The sequence below is a fragment of the Sceloporus undulatus genome, chromosome 5 (genome assembly GCF_019175285.1).
Source record: "Sceloporus undulatus isolate JIND9_A2432 ecotype Alabama chromosome 5, SceUnd_v1.1, whole genome shotgun sequence".
Lineage (NCBI taxonomy): Eukaryota > Metazoa > Chordata > Lepidosauria > Squamata > Phrynosomatidae > Sceloporus > Sceloporus undulatus.
Genome location: NC_056526.1, coordinates 146,885,011 through 146,905,300, shown reverse-complemented (window position 1 = coordinate 146,905,300; position 20,290 = coordinate 146,885,011). Strand labels below are relative to the sequence as shown.

Here is a 20,290-nt window from a genome sequence, read left to right as displayed (position 1 = left end):
CCTGCATTTTGACTGACATAACAAAATGGTGTTCTTAAACTCATTTTTTTAAAGAAAGGTTGTTGCTGCTTTTATTGAAGTGGTTGATAAGTAAATACAGTATTTATTTGATTAATGCAAAAATCATGACTGCCTTCTCAGTAAAATTTATTTCAGAGGTTGGTCTTTCTTCAAGACATACTTTTCTCACATAGGTGCTTTGATAAGGGAGAGCTAGAAATTTCTTATAAATCTGGTTTCTGGCAGTGATATTTTCCTGAGACACAACAAAATGATTTCATAGAGGCTTCAAGGAAGCCATATTACTTTGCAGGTTGGCAGTCTGCCCTCTCAAGAGGCCAAATGCCAGTCCAGTGCCATCCTTGTAGAACAGCTGCTTACATTGTGGAGTAAATATCTGTACTGCACTATTCCTCTTTGACATGACCCACAGCAACAAAAGCAGGAGGTGTGTCACCAACTGCAAGTGATTTGAATGGCTGAAGAAAATTCTGTTGCCACCCAAATTGCTAACACTTAAATGGCACCACGACAGGTGCCATCTAAGTGTCAGCAAGTGTCTTCTCTTTTTAGAAGAGAAGGTGGAGTACTAGGAAGACAGTCCAAATTAATACTGTTTCCTTCTTTCCTGTAATATTGACATCTGAGTAATTTTTAGTTGCCTTTGAACAGTGTCTGTAGAGGAGGGTACAGCTGAAATATTGTCAACAATTTATCTGCCTTAATTATCATTCTTCCCATCATCTGAATTGCAACCTATGCTAGTATTAGTTATTTGACATAATAGATAGGTGCACAAAAAAGAAAAAAGAAAAGAAAATCCTCCTGTGCAGTTTTCTTCTGCAGGATGTCAGAGTGTTTTGAGAGTGAGTGAGAGATTTCCCCTTTGATGCCTGCTGCTGTTATGATATAACTGTACCACTTCACAGTTTAAATTAATTTGTTTTGACTTGTATTGACACTGTAACCTAATTTGTGTCTCTTGGTTCACAATCTAATTCCCCATGTTGTCTGTTGACCTTTTTAAAATGGGTTTTTGTTCTTAGTATTATGATGTGACTTAATAAAGTGACTTCTTAAGGTAGTGATGGGGGACTGCAGCTGATCTAGAGTGAGGGGGCAATTTTCTGCCTCTCGGACCTTCTTGGGACTGTAGGCACCTCCAAAAATGGCATAAAGCCACACCACATGAAATTGCCAGATGTCTACTGGTTTTAAAAAATGTTATTGTTAATTAAAAAGTGCAGGAGGGCTGTGCAATCTAAAAGGAGGCTTCAAGGAGAGGCAATTCACTTCCACTACCCTCCCCCCCTTTAGAAAAAGAAGAGTCTGGAGAGATTAGTGGTTTCAAAAACAGCTCTTATGGCTAAGTATACTTTGCCCACCCCTATTTTTAATGGACAGATATATCAGTAGAACTAATTCTCCAGTTTCCCTCACTATTGTAATATAGAAACTGGCGTGGTATAGCAGTTTAAATGTTTGACTAAGACTCTGGTAGACTAGAATTTGTATCCACCCTCAGCCATGGAAATCCACTGACCTAGGACATGTTATATTCTCTCAGCCTCAGAGGAAGCCAATGGCACCCCCCCAAACAAATCTTGACAATTAAACCCCATGATAGCTGTTCCTTATGAAAGCTAATTGAAGGCACACAGCAACAATTGTAATATTATATTATAAAACAAGCATGTTGAGAAGGTTTACTTGTACCTTTGTTACTGGTTTGGGAAATGCCTAAATTTTAAAAGTGTAAATGTAAAATTTAAGAGCCTTTCCCAAATTTTTACAATTACATTATTTTGTTGCTATTGTAGTTAACTGTTGACGAGTCGACTTCGATTCATAGTGACCCCGTGAATGAGAGAAGTAATGTATTGCTATTTAACCTCAAGGAATATCATTATCTTCGTGACTTGTGGCCCTCCAAATTAGGTGTAGGACTAGAACACAGTCACTGTAGGAATTCTTGTGATGTCATGAAGTTCAGGGTTTCAGATGCCTAGAAACATGATAATAGATTTGTTGTACTTTTTCCATGTATTTTTGTAAAAGCAACTTAAAGAATAAGCCAGCAAAAATTGTAAACTGAAAATGCATTGGAAAAACAATTTATACATAAATCTTTAGGAGTGTTGATCAGCTATCCATGTGAAGTTGACATCTATATGCTGTACAATTTGAGTCTTCCTTGTCTGGAGTTCCAGAATACTCCAGAATCATCCACATGGGAGGATAAGATAGTGCTTTGCTTTCTATTGATTCAGTGTACACAAACTTTGTTCCATGCACAAAATTATTAAAAAATATTGTGTATAAAATTACCAACAGGCGATGTGTATAAGGTGTATATGAAACATAAGTGAATTTCATGTTTTGACAAAACAGACAATTACAGCTTAGAGAAAAATAATTTAAACAATCATTCACAAACCCATGAATACTGAGACTTGGCCCAATATTAAAACCCAAAGGTTCCAAATGTAAATCAAGTGTCAAGGGAGAAAATGGAGCTCCTTGACTAGTCTCTCTCAAGGACAAGTGGTACAGGGGCGGGTGAAATAGCCAGTATTCAAGATCTTGGAAGCAAATAGAGCATCTCAATGCAGTTCAAAAATTCTGAAGGAAAACAAAATTAAACCAAAGTAACAAAGGTAGATTGCTAGTATATTTATTTAAAAGCTTTTTAAGCATCTAATGAAAGGAGCATAGCCTGATTAGACTTGTCACTTTGCAAAGCAATCAAGTCAACAACCAGTCTAAGATTGTCAGTCTCCTATGTTTGATAAAATTCACCTGGGCTATGTGAACCAGGGAATTACAGTAATAACCTCCTGAAGTGTATTAGCAAAGATAGCATTTAATATCTTAGTCATCAACATTTATAAGAGAAGTAGGCCTATAATTTGTACATTGGGAGAGGTCTTTGCCATGTTTAGGAATTGCAATAATATAAGCATTATATAGCAAAGATAGTGAAGAGCCATATATAAAAGCTTCTACATATACATGATATGGAATAAGAAGATCTACAAATGCTTTATACTATTCTGTTCCTCAGGCTTTCCTGTTATTTTTGAATTCATAATTTCACTCTTAATTATCTCTAAATGCAAAGATGCAGATAAAACTTGTTGTTGTAAATAATCTAAATGTAGGAGATAACAGTGAGAGGGAAAACCCTTCTAAATCATACTTAGGAATGTTATGTGATGTGCCAAGCTCTTGCCTCCCTTCCTTTATAAGAGGAAGAAGCAACTATTTTGAATCTTATTGTTGTTGTTTTTTTAAAAAGCCCTAGAATAATGCAAGAAACTACTTCAAAAAATAATTTCAACAGTGGTTTGGTTTAGCCAATTTCCTATATCCACCATTCCTAATTTATAATGGGATCTACAAAATACTAAAGTTGAATTGAATAATGTACTTTCTTAGAGAGCAATATTTGCTTTAACTTACCTTTGTCAGAAGTACTCAGAAAATAACACTTAGCATTCACATAGTCTGCCTGTAGTCATTGAGTGAAGGATAATGAAGTAAAGTACATGGCCTTAGCTTCAAACTGTTGTTGCACATCTGATATTCATATGATGATTTAGGTATTAATTATGCATCTGAGTAGCTAAGTGGAATCTAATGATGATTATCCTCAATGTTTATCCAGAAAATGTATCCTGATGATGTTGTAGTTATGTTAGTATGCTAATTTTATGGGTGAAAAATTGTTACTTGATTCTCCTCTGGTTCTAGTGAACAGCAGTTTCATGGTTAATTAAATTTACTTGTAGTTTGAAGCCATTCTTAAGTTAGGGTAGTAAAGATCAATGGAATATGTTTCAAGAGGTAAATAGTTCTTTATCTTTTGTATAATAAGTATCGTGCTACAATTTAGTACTTTTTTCTTTTAATAACAATATATTTGTTACTCATTCCTCAGATGACAGTTTTAATCTTCCCAAAGAATGCACACCCACTGGTAGTACGGATTCCCTTTCTTCTCAGTCTCCAACAACTGCTGCTCCCAACAGTCCTCCAGACGGACAGAAAAACCATCTTATAAGTGACAGTGGTGATACAGGAGATTGGGCAACCCCTCTGTAAGTAGTAACTTTTCTATTCAAAGGCTGGTCTGCTATTTAACATACAGATTTTTTGTAACAAAGAGAAAGTAGAAACAATGGCTCAGTTTCTCATGATACACATTTCTCTTGTTTCTAATTAAGAAACCACCAAATTAAGAAAACATAACATACTGCAGCTGGTTCTGTCTTCTGCTATCTAAAGGCCACAACTTGTGCAATGTCCTTCTGTCCAAATTTGGGAAATCATACTTCTACCTCTTGCAGCTCTCCCCATTTAGTAAGCTCCCCTGACCATATGTATATGTAAGATTTTTGGGGCTTAGAGAGATTGTTGGGGGACAGAAGAGGCAGAAGAATTAATTTCTACTAGACTAGATGCATATACACATATCTGAATCCTACCATTATGTTTGATAAAATTAATGTAGATTCTTACATATTAGAAAATTTAGCCATCTAAATGCAAATGAAATGATAATAGAGAAAGGGCATCAAATATTTTAGAATAAGCATGCAAGTAAAAATCACTTTTGTAATTAGAGAATTAGAGTGAAAGTAGTACATGCAGTGTAATATCTCTTCCCCCACCCCTTAGTAATACTGAATCTAAAAGTTCAGTCCTCTGTGCAATCATTTGGAAAAGAGAAATGTGGAATCACAGTGGCAGTCACAGTGGAAGATTGAAGACTGGTGCAGTTGCAATAGTGTTTCTATGCTGTGTAGCCCAGGGAAACATTCTATTCTGGGTTGAACCTTTTGTAGAAAGTGAATCATACTAAGACTTTTTAAAGGAGTGAATCTTTTACAGGCATTCAAAGTGCCCAGAAGGAAGCCTGTATAGCTGATTGCTTTGTTAAAAAGTTACCATTATGGCTTTTGCTCTTTCTTGTGTTAAGATAAAGACCTCACCTATTCAGTCAGATTTGTCTGTTTTTAATGCTTCTAAAACTGCTGTTTTGGAGAGCCTACAGTCAGAGTGTGAAGTTCCATTCCTACATTTATTTTTTATTTCTTTGATTATGTCTCACCTTTTTTTCCAACAAGGGACACAACTTTTTCCTCCTGTGTAGAAATTGATATGTACTTAAGAATTCTTTGCTGCCTCAGGTCCTAGTCATCTGTATTCTTCAGACTATACATAAATCCAAACAAAATAGATAGGCATGATCATCTTTCATGACAGTATGCATGCCATCAACAAGCAACTTCCCATATAGCAACGGTAGCCATATCTTAATTATCTTGTGACATAGTTGCAGGTATCTGACAATTCTGTAATATCCATCTATAGTTTGATGAGCAAACACGGTTGTGATGGCATACATAGAACTGAAATAAATAGTGTGAATGATACATAGACCCAGCCATATGGAAAGGTGTGGTGATGGAGAAGCTTTCTGGAAGAGTGCCACCTCCCTCCCATGCTGCATTTTGGTTGGAAACTGAAAGCCAAAACATGAGTTCTGCCAGATCAGACAAGTCAAGAATCTCCACTTCATCTTTTGTGTATTCCTTAACACCCCTTTCCTGCCCTCACATTCCAGGCAACGCCAGATCTTGTCTAGGTGTTGTAAAGTCCGTGAAGCATCATAGATCAAAATCAAATCTCATCTCCTGAATATCAAACAAACTCATTACTTTGGAAACCTCTGATTCCGTTGAGAGAAAGTCAAGCTTTTGGTTTTGCATGGAACCTCTATGAATTGGGGTTGGCATTAAGGGTAATCAATATCACCACCACCACCCTCCAAATGTAATATTTTTGCTGCAGTTTGCCCCCCCTGCATGCCTGGTGACTGTCACCCTCAGGCCTCAGTCTGAGTACTTTTGTTTTTGTCCACCTCCCAAAACCTGCATACGTTTTAGCTTTATGTGAACCTTTTCTACTACCTCATCCAGTCATAAGTCTCTGTTACCCCTCTCTTTTTTCTACTTCAGTTATCTCTGCATGCTAGTTATTTAAATGAGTTGTCTTTATGTGTGTGTCTTTTATATTTCTTGTAATAAAAGGTCATGTTGTTCCTCATGCCCATAGTCTCTATCAGTTATTACCAGTATAGCTGATTCTTAATTCCTCCATATGTTACCCTCTCTTGCAAAACCAAGCTAGACATTCCCCAAATTAATTAAGATAGATTGCATCTGTCAATGGAGGCTCTAGAAGTCCCATGCATTTAGGGTGACACAGTCTTGAAATAGAGGGTCGAAAATGCTGAATTCCAGCTTGGTGCATTGTTTCCCCACTAAATTTTCAGCAGCATAAAAATGGGCTGCCTTTTCCAGATAGAGAACTGTAAATAGTGAAAAACAAAAGAGAGTCATGCAGAAATTATCCAGCAAAGCCTTTGAACTTTTATGTCATCCAACAATTTGATGTGTTGGGGGACTATTCATGGTGTCCTGCAGGCTTGATTCAGCACATTACTCTTAAGGGTATATGTGTTGTTTGAAACGTGATTGACATGAGTCAACAGTGTGATGCGGCAGCTAAAAAGGCCAATGCAATTTTAGGCTGCATCAGTAAAAGTATAGTGTCTAGATCAAGAGAATTAATAGTGCCACTGTAATCTGCTTTGGTCAGGCCTCACCTGGAATATTGTGTCCAGTTCTGGGCACCACAGTTCAAAAAGGACATTGAGAAACTGGAGCATGTCCAAAGGAAGGCGACTAAAATGGTGAAGGGTCTGGAAACCATGTCCTATGAGGAAAGACTTGGGGAGCTGGGGATGTTTAGCCTGGAGAAAAGATGGTTAAAAGGTGATATGATAGCCCTGTTTAAATATTTGAAGGGATGTCATACTGAAGAGGGAGCAAGCTTGTTTTCTGCAGCTCCAGAGTACAGGACCTGGAACAATAGATGCAAGCTGCAGGAAAACAACATTAGGAGGAACTTCCTGACAGTAAGGGCTGTTCAACAGTGGAACACACTCCCTCGGAGTGTAATGGAGTCTCCTTCCTTGGAGGTCTTTAAGCAGAGGCTGGATGGCCATCTGTCAATGGGGATGCTTTGATTTGGATTTCCTGCATGGCAGGGGTTTGGACTGGATGGCCCTTGTGGTCTCTTCCAACTCTATAATTCTATGATTCTATGAATATTTGGGGGACGGACAGGACAGGAGAAACGGTTATTGGTGCTTTGGCCACAAATGAGTTTAGTTGTTGGTTATCATTTTTTATTCGTGCTCTCATATATTTTTGCAACCCCATGTTTTTTACCCAGTTTTGTTAATGCTATTCTGTTTTGCAGTTAGAAATGTTACTATTTCATTCAAACAATAGTTTTAAATATTTGAGGAATGGCAGATCATTGCAGAAACTGCCATTTTTAGAGGGTAGGTAACTTTAAAAATAATTTTCTTTTCAGGTATCCCCAAAACATCTTTCTTACAAGATTGTTTTTCATGTCATAAATAACAAAGAATTCACCAAAGAAAGCAACCCCTTAAAATCTGTTTTTTACTAGAATAAATAATGTGTCCTTTGATTTCTTGCAGCAAATTGCCATTTTAAAATGTTTTGGCTTAGACAACTGCTCTAGATTTATGCTTCAAATTTGTCACTAGTCGAGCACAAAAGATCCTTGTGCTAATGTGTTAGCTGATACACTAGAAAGTTGCAGTCTACATTTAAATACACTATTGTTATAATCTGTACTGATCATGCCTTTTCCTATAAGTGTACAGGTTTGTACATGACTCGGATATTCAGCAATCCTGCTTGTCTTACCCTTCCCCCAAGTATTTGGGTTGTCCTGCTGTGGCCCTGAGAGCCACTTCTGCAGAAATCCAACAAAGATATTCAGGGATGCAGTGTCTTCTTGACCTTATTCCCATCCAAATATTTGTATGATCATTTAATAGGCAAGAAAAGTCTCTTTCTTAGTGTCTGTAAGGTATTGGCTTGCTTATTGAATTTAAAGTAGATTATATGAGTTGTGTAGAACCAGCATTTTAAAGCCAAATGGAGTTCTGCTCCTGATGCATGCTGATTTTGAATCCAAAAAACTAGGGCAGCTCTTTGAGAGGGGCATGGTTTTTTCTGCAGAGGTAGTGTAGATTCTTTCCATGGCCTTTCCCTTTTTCTTTCTTTGCTCACTGATTCTTCAGATAAGAGGATTTTATTTATCAGCGTTACCTTAGGAACAAGTCAGTTAAACATTCAGGAATTGGCTCCTGAATGTCAGTGCAGATCTCTAGCTATAGTTTATAACCTTCCTATCCCTCCCTCCTTCCCTCCCCAGCTGAGCTATACAAGACAATAATTTTCCTTGTCAAAGGAAGATGATTGACAGTTTTCCCCTTTGCAGATAATATTTCTTCCATTTTAGCTTTCTTTCCATGTACCCATGATTGTAAAATATTTCATATAACTTCCTAACTTTTTTCCCTGTACATTTAGTTAGTCTAAATTTACTGTAAATCAAGGGACTTGTAATTCAGGAATTTGTTTAGACATCGTGTGAGCCAAATGCATGACAATGAGATTTTTCATAAATCTGAATATATATATATATATTATTGCTGAATGCAGACTTTTATTTTGAAATGGAAATACAGATTTTGAAAACGACAATGAATCGCAAACAGTCCATGTGGATATTTGATGGGCAGCATGCTTTATAGTTGCATCCACAGAGATTTCACAACATTCTTTTTAGAAATAGAGCTTTTCTTTGCCGCATTGTAGGCCATGAACTCTTCATATATATATCCACAAGCTGTATCTGACAGGAGCACTGCAGTGATTTCTCTACAGCAAGACTGAATTTCTCATAAAGCAAAGGAGAAAGCAGAATGAAGCTCAAAGGTGTCTGCTTTTGTTAGGATTTATTTTGCCTGTTGGAAAGGATCTGTTCCTATATGGTATTCAATTTGCAGCATACCCTTAGATAATAGTTGAGGAATACTGAATACTGACATACTGAATTTGAATGCCATTGAATGACATGTGAATGTATTTACGATAATTCCTGTAGCCCAATATATAGCCCAATCTTGTACTGCAGAAACAAATGATAACATTCTTGGTTCTTTCTCTGTTTTAGGATATGGCTTAGGTCAATTTAGGAAGAGGAAACTTGAGTTAAGATTTAATAAAGTGACATATTATTGACATATTATTCTATTTATAGCAGTGGGTGGGTGGGGGACCCCTTTTTAGGGTCTTTAAAATGAAGCAGACTACAAATCTAGAATGCGCCCCTTCCTGGAACTGGGAGACCTTGAAACAACAGTACATGCGCTGATCACCTCTCTATTGGACTTCAGTAATGCTCTCTACATGGGGCTACCCTCGTACCAAGTTCGGAAACTTCAACTTGTACAAAATATGGCAGCCAGGTTAATTACAGGTACTTCTTGTAATGATCGCATAACAACGGTTTTGAAATCCCTTTACTGGCTGCCAATTAGTTTCTGGGCATGGTCCAAGGTGTTGGTGATTTCATTTAAAACCCTTCATGGCTTGGGTCCAAAATACTTAAGGGAACACCTTCTTCCTTACTGTCTGTCCCGCACTCTAAGGTCTTTGGGGAAGAATCTACTTCATCCCAAAAAAATCTAGACTAACCTCAGTTACCCAAAAGGCCTTCTCCACTGCTGCTCTGAAGCTATGGAATGATCTGTCAAAGGAGATCCGCCACATTTCTACTCTTACAGCCTTTAAGAAGGCTCTTAAGACGGATCTCTTCTGACAGGCCTTCCCTTCCTAGTTCCTCTCCCAGTTTACTGTGACTTATGTCGCTCTGTCCACCAATTCTTCTCTTAAATTTAATGAGAAGAATTCAATTAAAATTAAATAAAATTCTTACTTCAAGAAGAAGAACTGTCCCTCCATACCAAATGTCATCATCAGACCTGGGAGGGAGTGAAAAAGACAGGCCCAGTTCCATCAGGTCTAGATGTGAATTCTCTGACTTACGCCACTCTCTTTAATCTTATTTTATTGTATTTTATTGTATTGTATTCTCTGTATTTTTATTGCTGTAACTTGCCCGGATTCCTTGTGATTGGGCGGGCTATAAATAATAATACAATTTTCAGAGAAAGGATACTCATCCTGAAGTGAAAGGATAGAAGGAGGGCCTTATGGCATATTGTTTTACATAATAATAATAATAATAATAATTAGTAGTAGTAGTAAAACAATATGTCATAAGGCCCTCCTTCTATCTTTTCACTTCAGACTAGACTAGAGACTAGAACTTGCATGGCATCCCATAGCAATAAACCTTACATTCTCTTCCATTTCTACCATGGAACAGTGTTGCAGTTTATCTAAGACAAAGGAATCCCTTTTTTAAAAAAAGAGACCAAAACTAGGATGGACAAATTATCCATATCTCTCAGGAAATTAACTGCTGTGCGTGGCAATATAACAGTTTGTAACTCTTCATTAGAGATGATAGTAGCAATTGTTTGATGTTCTCAGACTTCGATAAGATCACATTGGGTACCAACTAGCCTTGTTCATTATTTAACTCAGCCTCTTCATTTTGTTATAAGAGCATGCAGTAGTTCATGCACAGCAATAAAATTGTAGCTCAAGAAACACTAAAAACCTATTTGCCTACATGATCTAAAGCAGCATTTTTCCCATGCTAGAACAGTTACTGCTATTATAACTTTTTCATGTATAATTGGTGGTATGTACTGAAAGGCATCTCAGAAGCACAAAACATGTATTATAGGATGCAAACAATTTCAGTGATTTCATTGATATAAAAATTTAATCCAACTGCAGGTTGAGTAACCTTTCTCTGAAAATCATAATGCTCCAAAATCCAGAACTTTTTCCACAGGTGTTTTTGCTTTCTGATAGTTCAGTGTGCCAAAAATTATTAAAAATATGTATAAAATTGCCTTTCAGCTATGTGTATATGATGTATGAATTACATAAGATTTGGGTTCCATCTGCAAGATATCTCATTATGTATATGCACAAAATGCGGATCACTTCTGGTCCCACACATTTTGGATAAGGGATACTCAGCTTGTACTCATAAAGGTGTGGACCTGAAATTACAAATTGATAATCCTTTCTTGAAAATACCTTCTTTCAGCTCTAGTGAGAGTCACTCATCAATGGTTTCCTGGACAAATATGCAGTCAAGTGCAGCACCTACTTCCGTTGCACCATCATTATCACCATTCTCCTTTGCTTCCCCTGGCAAAGAGACTGACAGACCAGCTGGAAGGTAGTACTGCGCTGTTTGTTTATACCCATCCATGTTTCTGTCTTTAGTGCTCTTTTTGCTATTTTTTAAAAATAGGCAATATGCAGGTAACCATGTTTCTTTACTATTTCTTTAAATTTAACTTACTATCTATAGAGGCAGACTAATCATTTTGACTTTTGTGATACAAGCAAGATCTCTGGGTTTAGGTGGTGGAGGAAGTCTGTCTAAAAATACCTTAGACCAATGTTTCTCAGGCTATCTGGTGTGGCGGACCAGGAGTTATTTTTTCATGGTGTGACAGGAGACTAGAACAATATTTGTGCCCATTTGCTACAGTTGCTTTCCCCCCCCCCCGGGACTAACAAATGATGGCTTAAGAACACAGATCCAGAGACCACACTTGAGTAGCACTTCCATAGACTACCCTATATTGAGTCCTAACTACAGCTCCATCCACAGTGAGGAAGCATGAATGAAACTGAATTGTGTGAGAAGTAAAGATATCTCCCTCCACTTCAGCTGAGATCCGAACAGTATATGAAGTGATTTTTTCATGCCACTGCAGGCAAAAGGTTGTGTGAAGCAAATTTACTGTGCATCTTGTTAGGTGTAAAAGCAGCTTTTATACTGTGACCAGGGCTATAGTTTTTTATTGTTTTTCTCTTCACTCCCCCAACCTCTATTGTCATTTTCTTTGAAAAACAACAAATTGCAACTAGCAATTACATGAGTGCATGGGCACTGTAGATGTTAATTTCACCACATTCAATAGCCAAATTACTCACATTCCAGTTTAGTTTCATACTGATCAGCTGTTTCAGTGAAAACCTGAGTGTAACTTTATAAACTTAAGACAACAATCACTTTTTGATTTTTTTAAACAAAAATGTAGGTACAGTTAGTCATACCTGTGTCTATGCCTCAAGGAAAAGCTGCACAGATTGAAGTGTGTGGGATTTTAAAAATAACTTTAGTTAAATAGGCTTCTCTACAACTTTAAATGCAAATTATTATCTAGCTCTAGCCAGCACAGCCAGTGGTGAGGGATAATGGGAGATGAAGTCCAACAACATCTGGAGGGTTACAATTTATTCACCCTGAGGTAATGAGATGATGTTTCATGCAGATACAGTTTTGCTGTCTGAGCAGGTGAACATACTTGAGCTTTTGAAACTGTTTTTTCCCCCATCATGGACTGTGTAGACAATATTTACCCTTAGTTTTATTTCAAAATGTACCTGATGTATACTGATCCAGTAAGCACTACTGGGCTTTTTTTTAAGCACTAACAAAAAATGCACTGATCTTTTTCAGCGTTGTCAGCAGAAAAGCAAGAGCTGTATACCCTTGTGAGGCAGAGCATAGCTCTGAACTGTCTTTTCAAACTGGGGCAGTTTTTGAGGACGGTAAGTATTTTAGCTTTTATAAAGCAATAAACCAGCAAAAACATTAAATGTAGCAAAATATAAGGAGACCACATATAAATAATCTCCTCTCCAAATTGCAGTATATTCCTGTTGTATATTTGTGCATGCATGTGTGTATTACTTGAGACTGTGACCAAGCAAAAGCCTAACATAAGTTAACATCAAAAATTACTGCTGTAATGTGGGTCTTTGTTAGCTTTTGAATATTTAAAGTATAACAATAAAGCATTTTACTTATTTTGAAAACTTGAGCCACTTAAGATCAGATTTTTTTAAAAAAAAGAAGAGAGATGTCCCAAAGTCTACAGGACACATTGCAACAAATTGAATGGAACAATTGGAACTGCTAACTTTAAATGTGTTATGATAGGTAGCTATGTACAGTCTGTCCTCGCCTTACGCAGGGGATCCGTTCCGGATCCCTCCGCGTAAGGCGAATTCCGCCTATGCTCGAGCCCCATTGGAAACAATGGGGCTTGTGTGCGGCGGCACGGGCGCGCGCGGGGCGCAACGGGCTCGCGTGCCCATTCAATTGAATGGGACGTTCCGCCCCGTGCGCGCCCCGCGGCTTGAGCGCATATGCTCAAGGCCGCGTATGCTCAAGGCCGCGTATGGCGCGGGCGCGCTGTAGTTAGTATTAAAATTATGGAGATAAGCAACTGTTCCTGGGAGGAAATAACATATAAAATGATTTTGTATAATAAAATTGAAAGTGTGCATAAGGAATGGAAATAAAATTATGCTAGTTGAATCACTAGTGAAAGAGGATGGCTTTATCTTGGTCTGGACTAAACCATAGGTTTGGTTCAACTTTGATCTGTTGAACAATCCAAGATACAATTTATAGACATTCAAACAAGCCACATTTTGTTTCAGTTAATGTTTCAAATTTGTATTCTTCTACCTACCCCTGAGTCCTTCACGAGTTTTTTCCTACTTCTGAGTCATTTGTAAGTAGCCACTTGCTATTCTTTTCAGCCAGTAAAAACATTAATTCTATTTTACCAGTCAACCTGGCACAAGTTCCAGTTTTGAATGCATCGATTCCTAATGATAGGAAGTTGCTTAATTATTTAAATAGCTGAATGTATATGTTTTGTCTCTCAGTTCAGTTTGAAGTAGAAACCTGAAGTCTTGGTTCTTCTTTGTTGTCTCTGTCACTCACACATATGGGATTCTTTGTGCCTGCACACACCATCTTTGGAAACATTTAGAGCTAGAGTTTTTAGAGCTGAAGGCTTACCCCACTCCATACCACATGTCCTCAGTTCTCTTTCATCCTTCATCGCAGCTGCATCATAGGGAACTTCATGGATTAGCTACTCTTCTGCAGATGTTTGACTCTTCTCCAGTTTATGGCATCTACAGTATACTTTAACAGGTGTGTCTATTGGAGAAAGAAAGCCTCCCAGGTGAACAGCCATTCTAAGTGCCTACTCTGCCTGTGCTATGAATGAGTACTTGCATTTTTCTACCAAGCCCGTCTGAACAGGGCTTTGCATCTTAAAGCCCTTCTCTAGGAGGCAGCCATTAACATAGTTGACCTTGTCATAAAACACAGGACTCTTTTCACAGCCACAAAGGACATCATTTCATGTGCTTCAGTACCATTGGCTTCACTATCTGACCCACACAACACAGAATTCTCCTGCAGAACATATTAAATGTCCACCTAACTACAGCTTCTTTTGGAGGTCCTGTATTTACAGTCCAAGAGAAGCAGCAAGATCCAACACACACAAATATGCACTTACTTCTACATTCCTGGCTGCTGCAGCTCTGTCTGAAAAGGAGGCAAAATAAACCAGGCTTGTAATGTGCTGAATTCACAACAGGTGGCAAATGAGCAGGCAGGAGGATATCTCAGTAGAAGACCTAACAATGGAAGTAGAGCATAACACATTAAGGAAGGCTATAGTTGTTGGTGGGCTAAGTCCAGGGCTGTGGCAGATTGTCATGAAAAGATGAGGTGGTATTTTTGTACAGAAAGCAATCAAAAATGTCTGTTTACTGTCCATTCCATTTTCAGTGTCAAGGAGACCTGACACCAGGGGTTTAAAGGTAGAAGCTGCACACCCAAAGACAACCTAAAGCCATGGTAGATTGCTAGTGGTCTGAAAACTGCTAACTGCAATGCAGCAGCTTTCTTTACCAGAAAATTCTGCTTTACAGAAGGCAACGAGTGTCCTCGTGGATAAATTGTGACACAGGATACCCTTGTTCAAAGCTGTTGCTTTAAATAGCTTCTGCATGCTTGCTACTTGATCCAGCACAGTGTAGTAGTTTGAGCACTGAACATGGAAACCCACTGGATGACATTGCGCAAGTCGTACTCTCTCCGCCTTAGAGGAAGACAAAGGCAACTCCAAATCCTCTGTAACATCTGATGCTTCCCTCTTAAGCAGAATACCCCAGTGCTGTAAGAATATTTGCTGCAGATGAAGGCAACCAGCTACCATGTTCATCTCCTAGGAAATTCTTTGAGCCACACCTTAGCCTTATCTGCTAAGAATTTCACCTCTGATTGATGTTGCCCTCAGGACTGGGGCAGCAGTCAGTCAGCATGGAGCCACACAGAGAAGGCAGCCAGATAGGATGACTACTTGCAGACCTGAATTTCCCCATTGTTATATTGAGAGAAAGCACTGAGCTTTCTACACTTTGATTTTAGATTCATGGAGAACCCAATAAAATTGGGCTATTGAAAGCAACTTGAAGAAAAAGTCACATTTTAAAACATTAAAATAGGGTCTTTTCCTCCTGTAGTGCTCCTTACTGGCATCCCAAAAATATAATTTGGGGAAGTTTCTCATAAACTTAATCTTTTCATCACCCAGATTCTTGGCAAGTTATTTTGTTCATTTTTATGCAGGCTTAGACAAGTAAAGAACCCAGAAAAAGCCCCTATTTTTTCTAGATGAACAAGGAAGAAAAAGCATGTTTTAAAGCAGAAATATTAATCAAGCTTGTTGCTGAAATGTGCAAAGATACATTTAATTGAGAAATCTGGCTCAGATTTTATCATTTTTGTTGCTGTAGAGAAAAAGGTGTGGGCCTCTCTCTCCCTGTGTCATTTCCACTCCTGTTCTCCCTTTCTTCCAATACACCTGGCCTATATATTTACCATTACGGAAACATACTTGGTATAGATGTTTCTTGTCAAAAGTTACCTTGCAGGCAGATATTGTCATGTGCGATAAAAGAGGATTTACATAAATGTTTACTTTCTTCAAAGCCTTCCCTTAAAAGCAAGTTAAATTAGTGTAAGAGTGGGATTTTTTACCATATCTGTGAAGAACTCTTCTAGTCAGATTTGTGTACAAGAGTATTGAAGCACATAGTTCACAATACAGGAATTTAGTAGAACATTTACAGGCTTGTCACACCTTCTGCCTGTTCCTCAAAAGGAAATGGAGAGATGCAGTAAGACCTTTCCTGTTGTATTACACTTAAATTATATCTTAGCTGCAGGAGCTTCTGGCTCTTGTGTTTTTCCCAAATTACTAAGACCACATTTAGAAACTGTTGATCCCCAGTTGTGCCTTTTAGGAAGTGTTGGGTTGTCAGTGATGTGATTCAGAACCACACAATCTTAGCTACATCTGCAAATATTTAATATGTGGCCTTAGCAACATTGTAGCATTTGTGTGTGTTCCTTCAAGTCATCTGTCAACTTATGACGGCTCCATGGTTTCATAGGTATTTTTAGGAATACTCTGGAGTGATTTGCCAGTCCCCCCATTTGCTGCTGTTATGTGCCTTCAAGTCATTTCTGACTTATGACAACCCTAAGCTGAACCTATCACAAGGTTTTCTGGGGCTGAGAGTGTATGAGTCACCCAAGGTCACCCAGCAGGTTTCTGTGGCTGAAAAGGGAATCGAACCCTGATCTCCAGGTTTCTAGTCCTACCACTGTATCGCACTGGTTCAGTTCCCCTATTACCAGAGCTATATACTCACTGAATGTGATGGAGGAGAGATAAGGCTCAACCTGCCTGGATTCTTAAAATTAGAACTACTGGGAGAATATAGTGTCAGGATAAGATGACCTGCACCCCCTTCCTTACTGCGCAAAATGGATTATCCTAGGCTTTCCTCTCAGTTTAGTTGGTCTCAGGTCACTGTTCAATCCATTGTTGAATAAAGCCATGAAACTGTTCACAATTGTCCTTCAACTATCCTCCAAAAAGATGCATCTTTTTACCCCTTTTCTCATTGTCTACTTCCTTAATGCACTTAGACTGCATTCAGACACCATGGAATCAATTCAAATTCATCACTCAGTTTAAATTCCCCTACACCTTAATAACCCTCAAATGAAGAATTAAGATAATAATACATCATTTCTCCTGCTCTACCAATAACTTTAACTATCTAAGTGACAATGCATCCATCAAATTGACATACTGTTAGTATCAACTATTAAAATAACTGTTAAATTAGGTCTGACATGAGGTGCCTCTTCCATTAAGGAGGATTTTATGTCACTCTTCTCTTTTTTATTTTATTTCCCCCTTTCTTAATATACCTTTCGTCTCTTCTATCTTTATCCTCCTCCACATTTTCTTATTTTAAAGTGGGAAACCTTGAGTGGGGAGATTTAAAACCACCAAGCTATTTTCGCATACTTTTTGTACAGGTGAAATATGGGCTGCAGGACTTGGGTTAAGGTAACAGAGAAGATACTGAAGTAGATCCAAAGTGGATCTTAGCTGATTGGATCTCAGATTTGTTGGTTTACCATGATTCTGCAGAAGGGGAAGGGCAGTAGGTCAGGTCATTGCGTAGCCCTTCAGTGGCTGTTTATTACAAGTAGTTTGTATGAATGACAAAACTGCTGATTTAAACTTCATAGTAAAGAGATATCTCTTCATTGCCTTTGAGCCTGTTCATATTTGCCTGGATGAGAGGAACTGAGGTTTATCTTTTATTGTACTGTTACCTTTAAAAGAAGACTTATTTTGACACTGCCCGGCATTGGGGGGGGGGGGGTGCACCAATACCACAGTCATCACGAGATTTCGGTGGGATTTGGCCCCAAATCTCATGCAAGACCCTGAGGGAAGTCTCATGAGACTGAAAATCGTGCAAGATTTCCAGTGTGATTTGGTGCATATAGACTTGTAGAGCATGTAATGTTTATATGGTGCACATTCTCTATGCACATGCACAGTTATGTTTAGAGGATGCTATTTGTATTTGAATCTAAGTGAGATTTATAAATATGTAACTAAGGGATTTGAAAGATTCAAGGAAGTCAGCAAGGGATTTGGATTGTTCACTCCATTTCTGAGAGCCATAATCTTTTTTTCCAGGGTAGGATATATACAAAAGAGAAGAAAACCTAATCCAGGAGTAAGACGCTTGAAATACTGGTGGTACAGGGACAAGGCAGATTTAATAATCAGAAATCAAAACCACTAGGAAAATAAGTAGGCATAAAATGCTGTAACAACAGGACTGGAGAGAGAAAAAATTAATAACACTAGTGCTGAAATTCTGTTGTTTACTTCCAGTTAGTTTAGATCCACTGAATCCTATGGCAAGTCATCACATAGGTAAAGCTAATTGATGTAATGACTTTAGTCAAGGCTAATAGCAGGGTTTAGGTCAAGATTTAACAGTTACAAGCCCTGATGGTGCAGTGGTTAAGTGCCAGTGCTGCAGCCACAACGTTGTAAGTTAGATCCTAGAGGAGGGCTCCACTCAACTTTTCATCCTTTCATAGGTTGGTAGCTTGTTGGGGGCAATTTGCTTACACATTGTAAACTGCTTAGAGAGTGCTGAGTTCACTGATAAACTGTATAGAAATGTACATGCTATTGCTACAAAAGTTTAAAACATAAATGAATCAGAACTGGTTGGAAGTTGAACCAAAATGGAGATTGATGATGTGGGTGGATGCTCCTCAGATCTCTGAAGCAAAACCTTCAGTAGCAATGCTTGCTTTCATTCTCATCCCTTACTGAAACTCACCCTAAGTATGTAACAGTGAACTCAATATATCTTTTCTGCTTGATATCCATACCACTTTCTTCTTCTTGGTTGCTTTTTCCTGCTTTGAGTGTTACTGTCTTGTGTACAGCACTTGGATTTTTTTATTGTGACTCTGCAAAGTGCCATTTGTATATATGTTCTGCTACTTCTCTGCCAGAGCTTCTCAGTCTAAATTGGACTGGGTTAACTATTTTAACTCATAAAATAATAATTAGCAGTGATTGTTTAACCTTTAAATGGAGATTAAAATAGAGAATGTATGCATTTTAAAATCCGTGTAATGGATGCATTCTCTCTCTCTCTCTCTCTCTCTCTGTGTGTGTGTATTAAGAGTCATGGCTGCTGTAAAGGAACTTTTTGGAGACCATCTGTGGTGATGTTAGAGCATACCATTTGAAATGTGCTCATACCCTATAATCATATAGTGAAAATGACAAAAGGATAAATGGCATGTTAATTATTAACAGTAGTTTAAAGTTTCCATTTGAGAAGGGTATTTTTCTGTGTGTTCCTTTTTGACAAACTTTAATCAAACCCTTCCATTACGAGATGCATTTTCAATTTCTGACATCATTGTAGAGATCCATTTTCTGATTTTGAAGCTGTGTGGATTAATATATGTATCTGTCATCTAGAAATTTTTCTTTTAAAATATGTGCATAAGCAGTACTGTTCCTCGGTTGCCTGGCTCTAGCATTTGAAAGTGAAGAGCCACAACACAGACAACCATTATTTGTCTATAAGCTCCCGTATACTAGTTGTGCTACTATTTTGCTTATTTCTGCCTTCAAAGACAGAAAGATCAGTGCTCAATGTCTTCCTACAAACTATTCCCACTGCAGTGCCCACTTTACACAGTGTTCGCTGTGTTGCCTTATAACTGCTTGAACTATTATGGTTTGCATATTTCTTAAAAACTTAAATGTGTGGGACTAGCAGAACAAAGGTATGGGTCCACACCACTTTAGGAGAAGCAGTAAGATCCTACACAGGCAAAGGGACTCTCTTTCCTTCAGTATCAGATACAGATCCATACAAGCATTTCTTTGGCTTCTGCCCATGCTACCCTAGTGTCCATGTGAACGAAAAAATAATTCATCTTGGGGCCTGCTAGAATGCCCAAGTACTTGCTTATGAACTTCCAGCAATAGGCAAGCAGTGTAACACAGTACGGATAACTGAAGAAAATTCCTCATTTCTATCTTTTCATTTTGAGCAAGGTTCACATACGATGGTCCTAATGAGTAAACTTCATCCTTATATTTTTACATATATTTCTACTAAAAATAGTGTTCAAGTTAGCAAACCTAAACCATGAAAAACAAATGAGAAAATTATTGAAATCAGTAAATAACAAAACATTTTAAAAGGCTAGGTGGAAGAGATGGCTAATGCCTTCCCTACAAGCAAAGAAAATGGGACATGATCATGAGACAGACAGAAATTCTGTTTACAATTTGGGACCAACACAGGAGACACCTGTTCAACACACGGCTCTACAAGTGATGTTGCTTTCAAGAAGGCTTGTCCTGACATTGTTAAGATACAAAGAGGGTTGTTACGACACAGGCAGTCCCATAGATAGCCAGATTCTAAGCCATTCA

General features: G+C 38.1%; 1 protein-coding gene across 2 annotated transcripts in view; it reads left to right on the top strand.

The window, feature by feature from the left end:
* ARHGAP10 (Rho GTPase activating protein 10) overlaps positions 1-20,290 on the top strand; it is a 125,699-nt gene that overhangs the window by 101,226 nt on the left and 4,183 nt on the right. For both annotated transcript variants that reach the window (XM_042470138.1, XM_042470139.1), the window contains 3 exons: positions 3,941-4,100; positions 11,146-11,280; positions 12,577-12,668. In XM_042470138.1, coding sequence (XP_042326072.1) covers positions 3,941-4,100; positions 11,146-11,280; positions 12,577-12,668 — 387 coding nt within the window. The remainder of the gene's footprint in view (positions 1-3,940; positions 4,101-11,145; positions 11,281-12,576; positions 12,669-20,290) is intronic.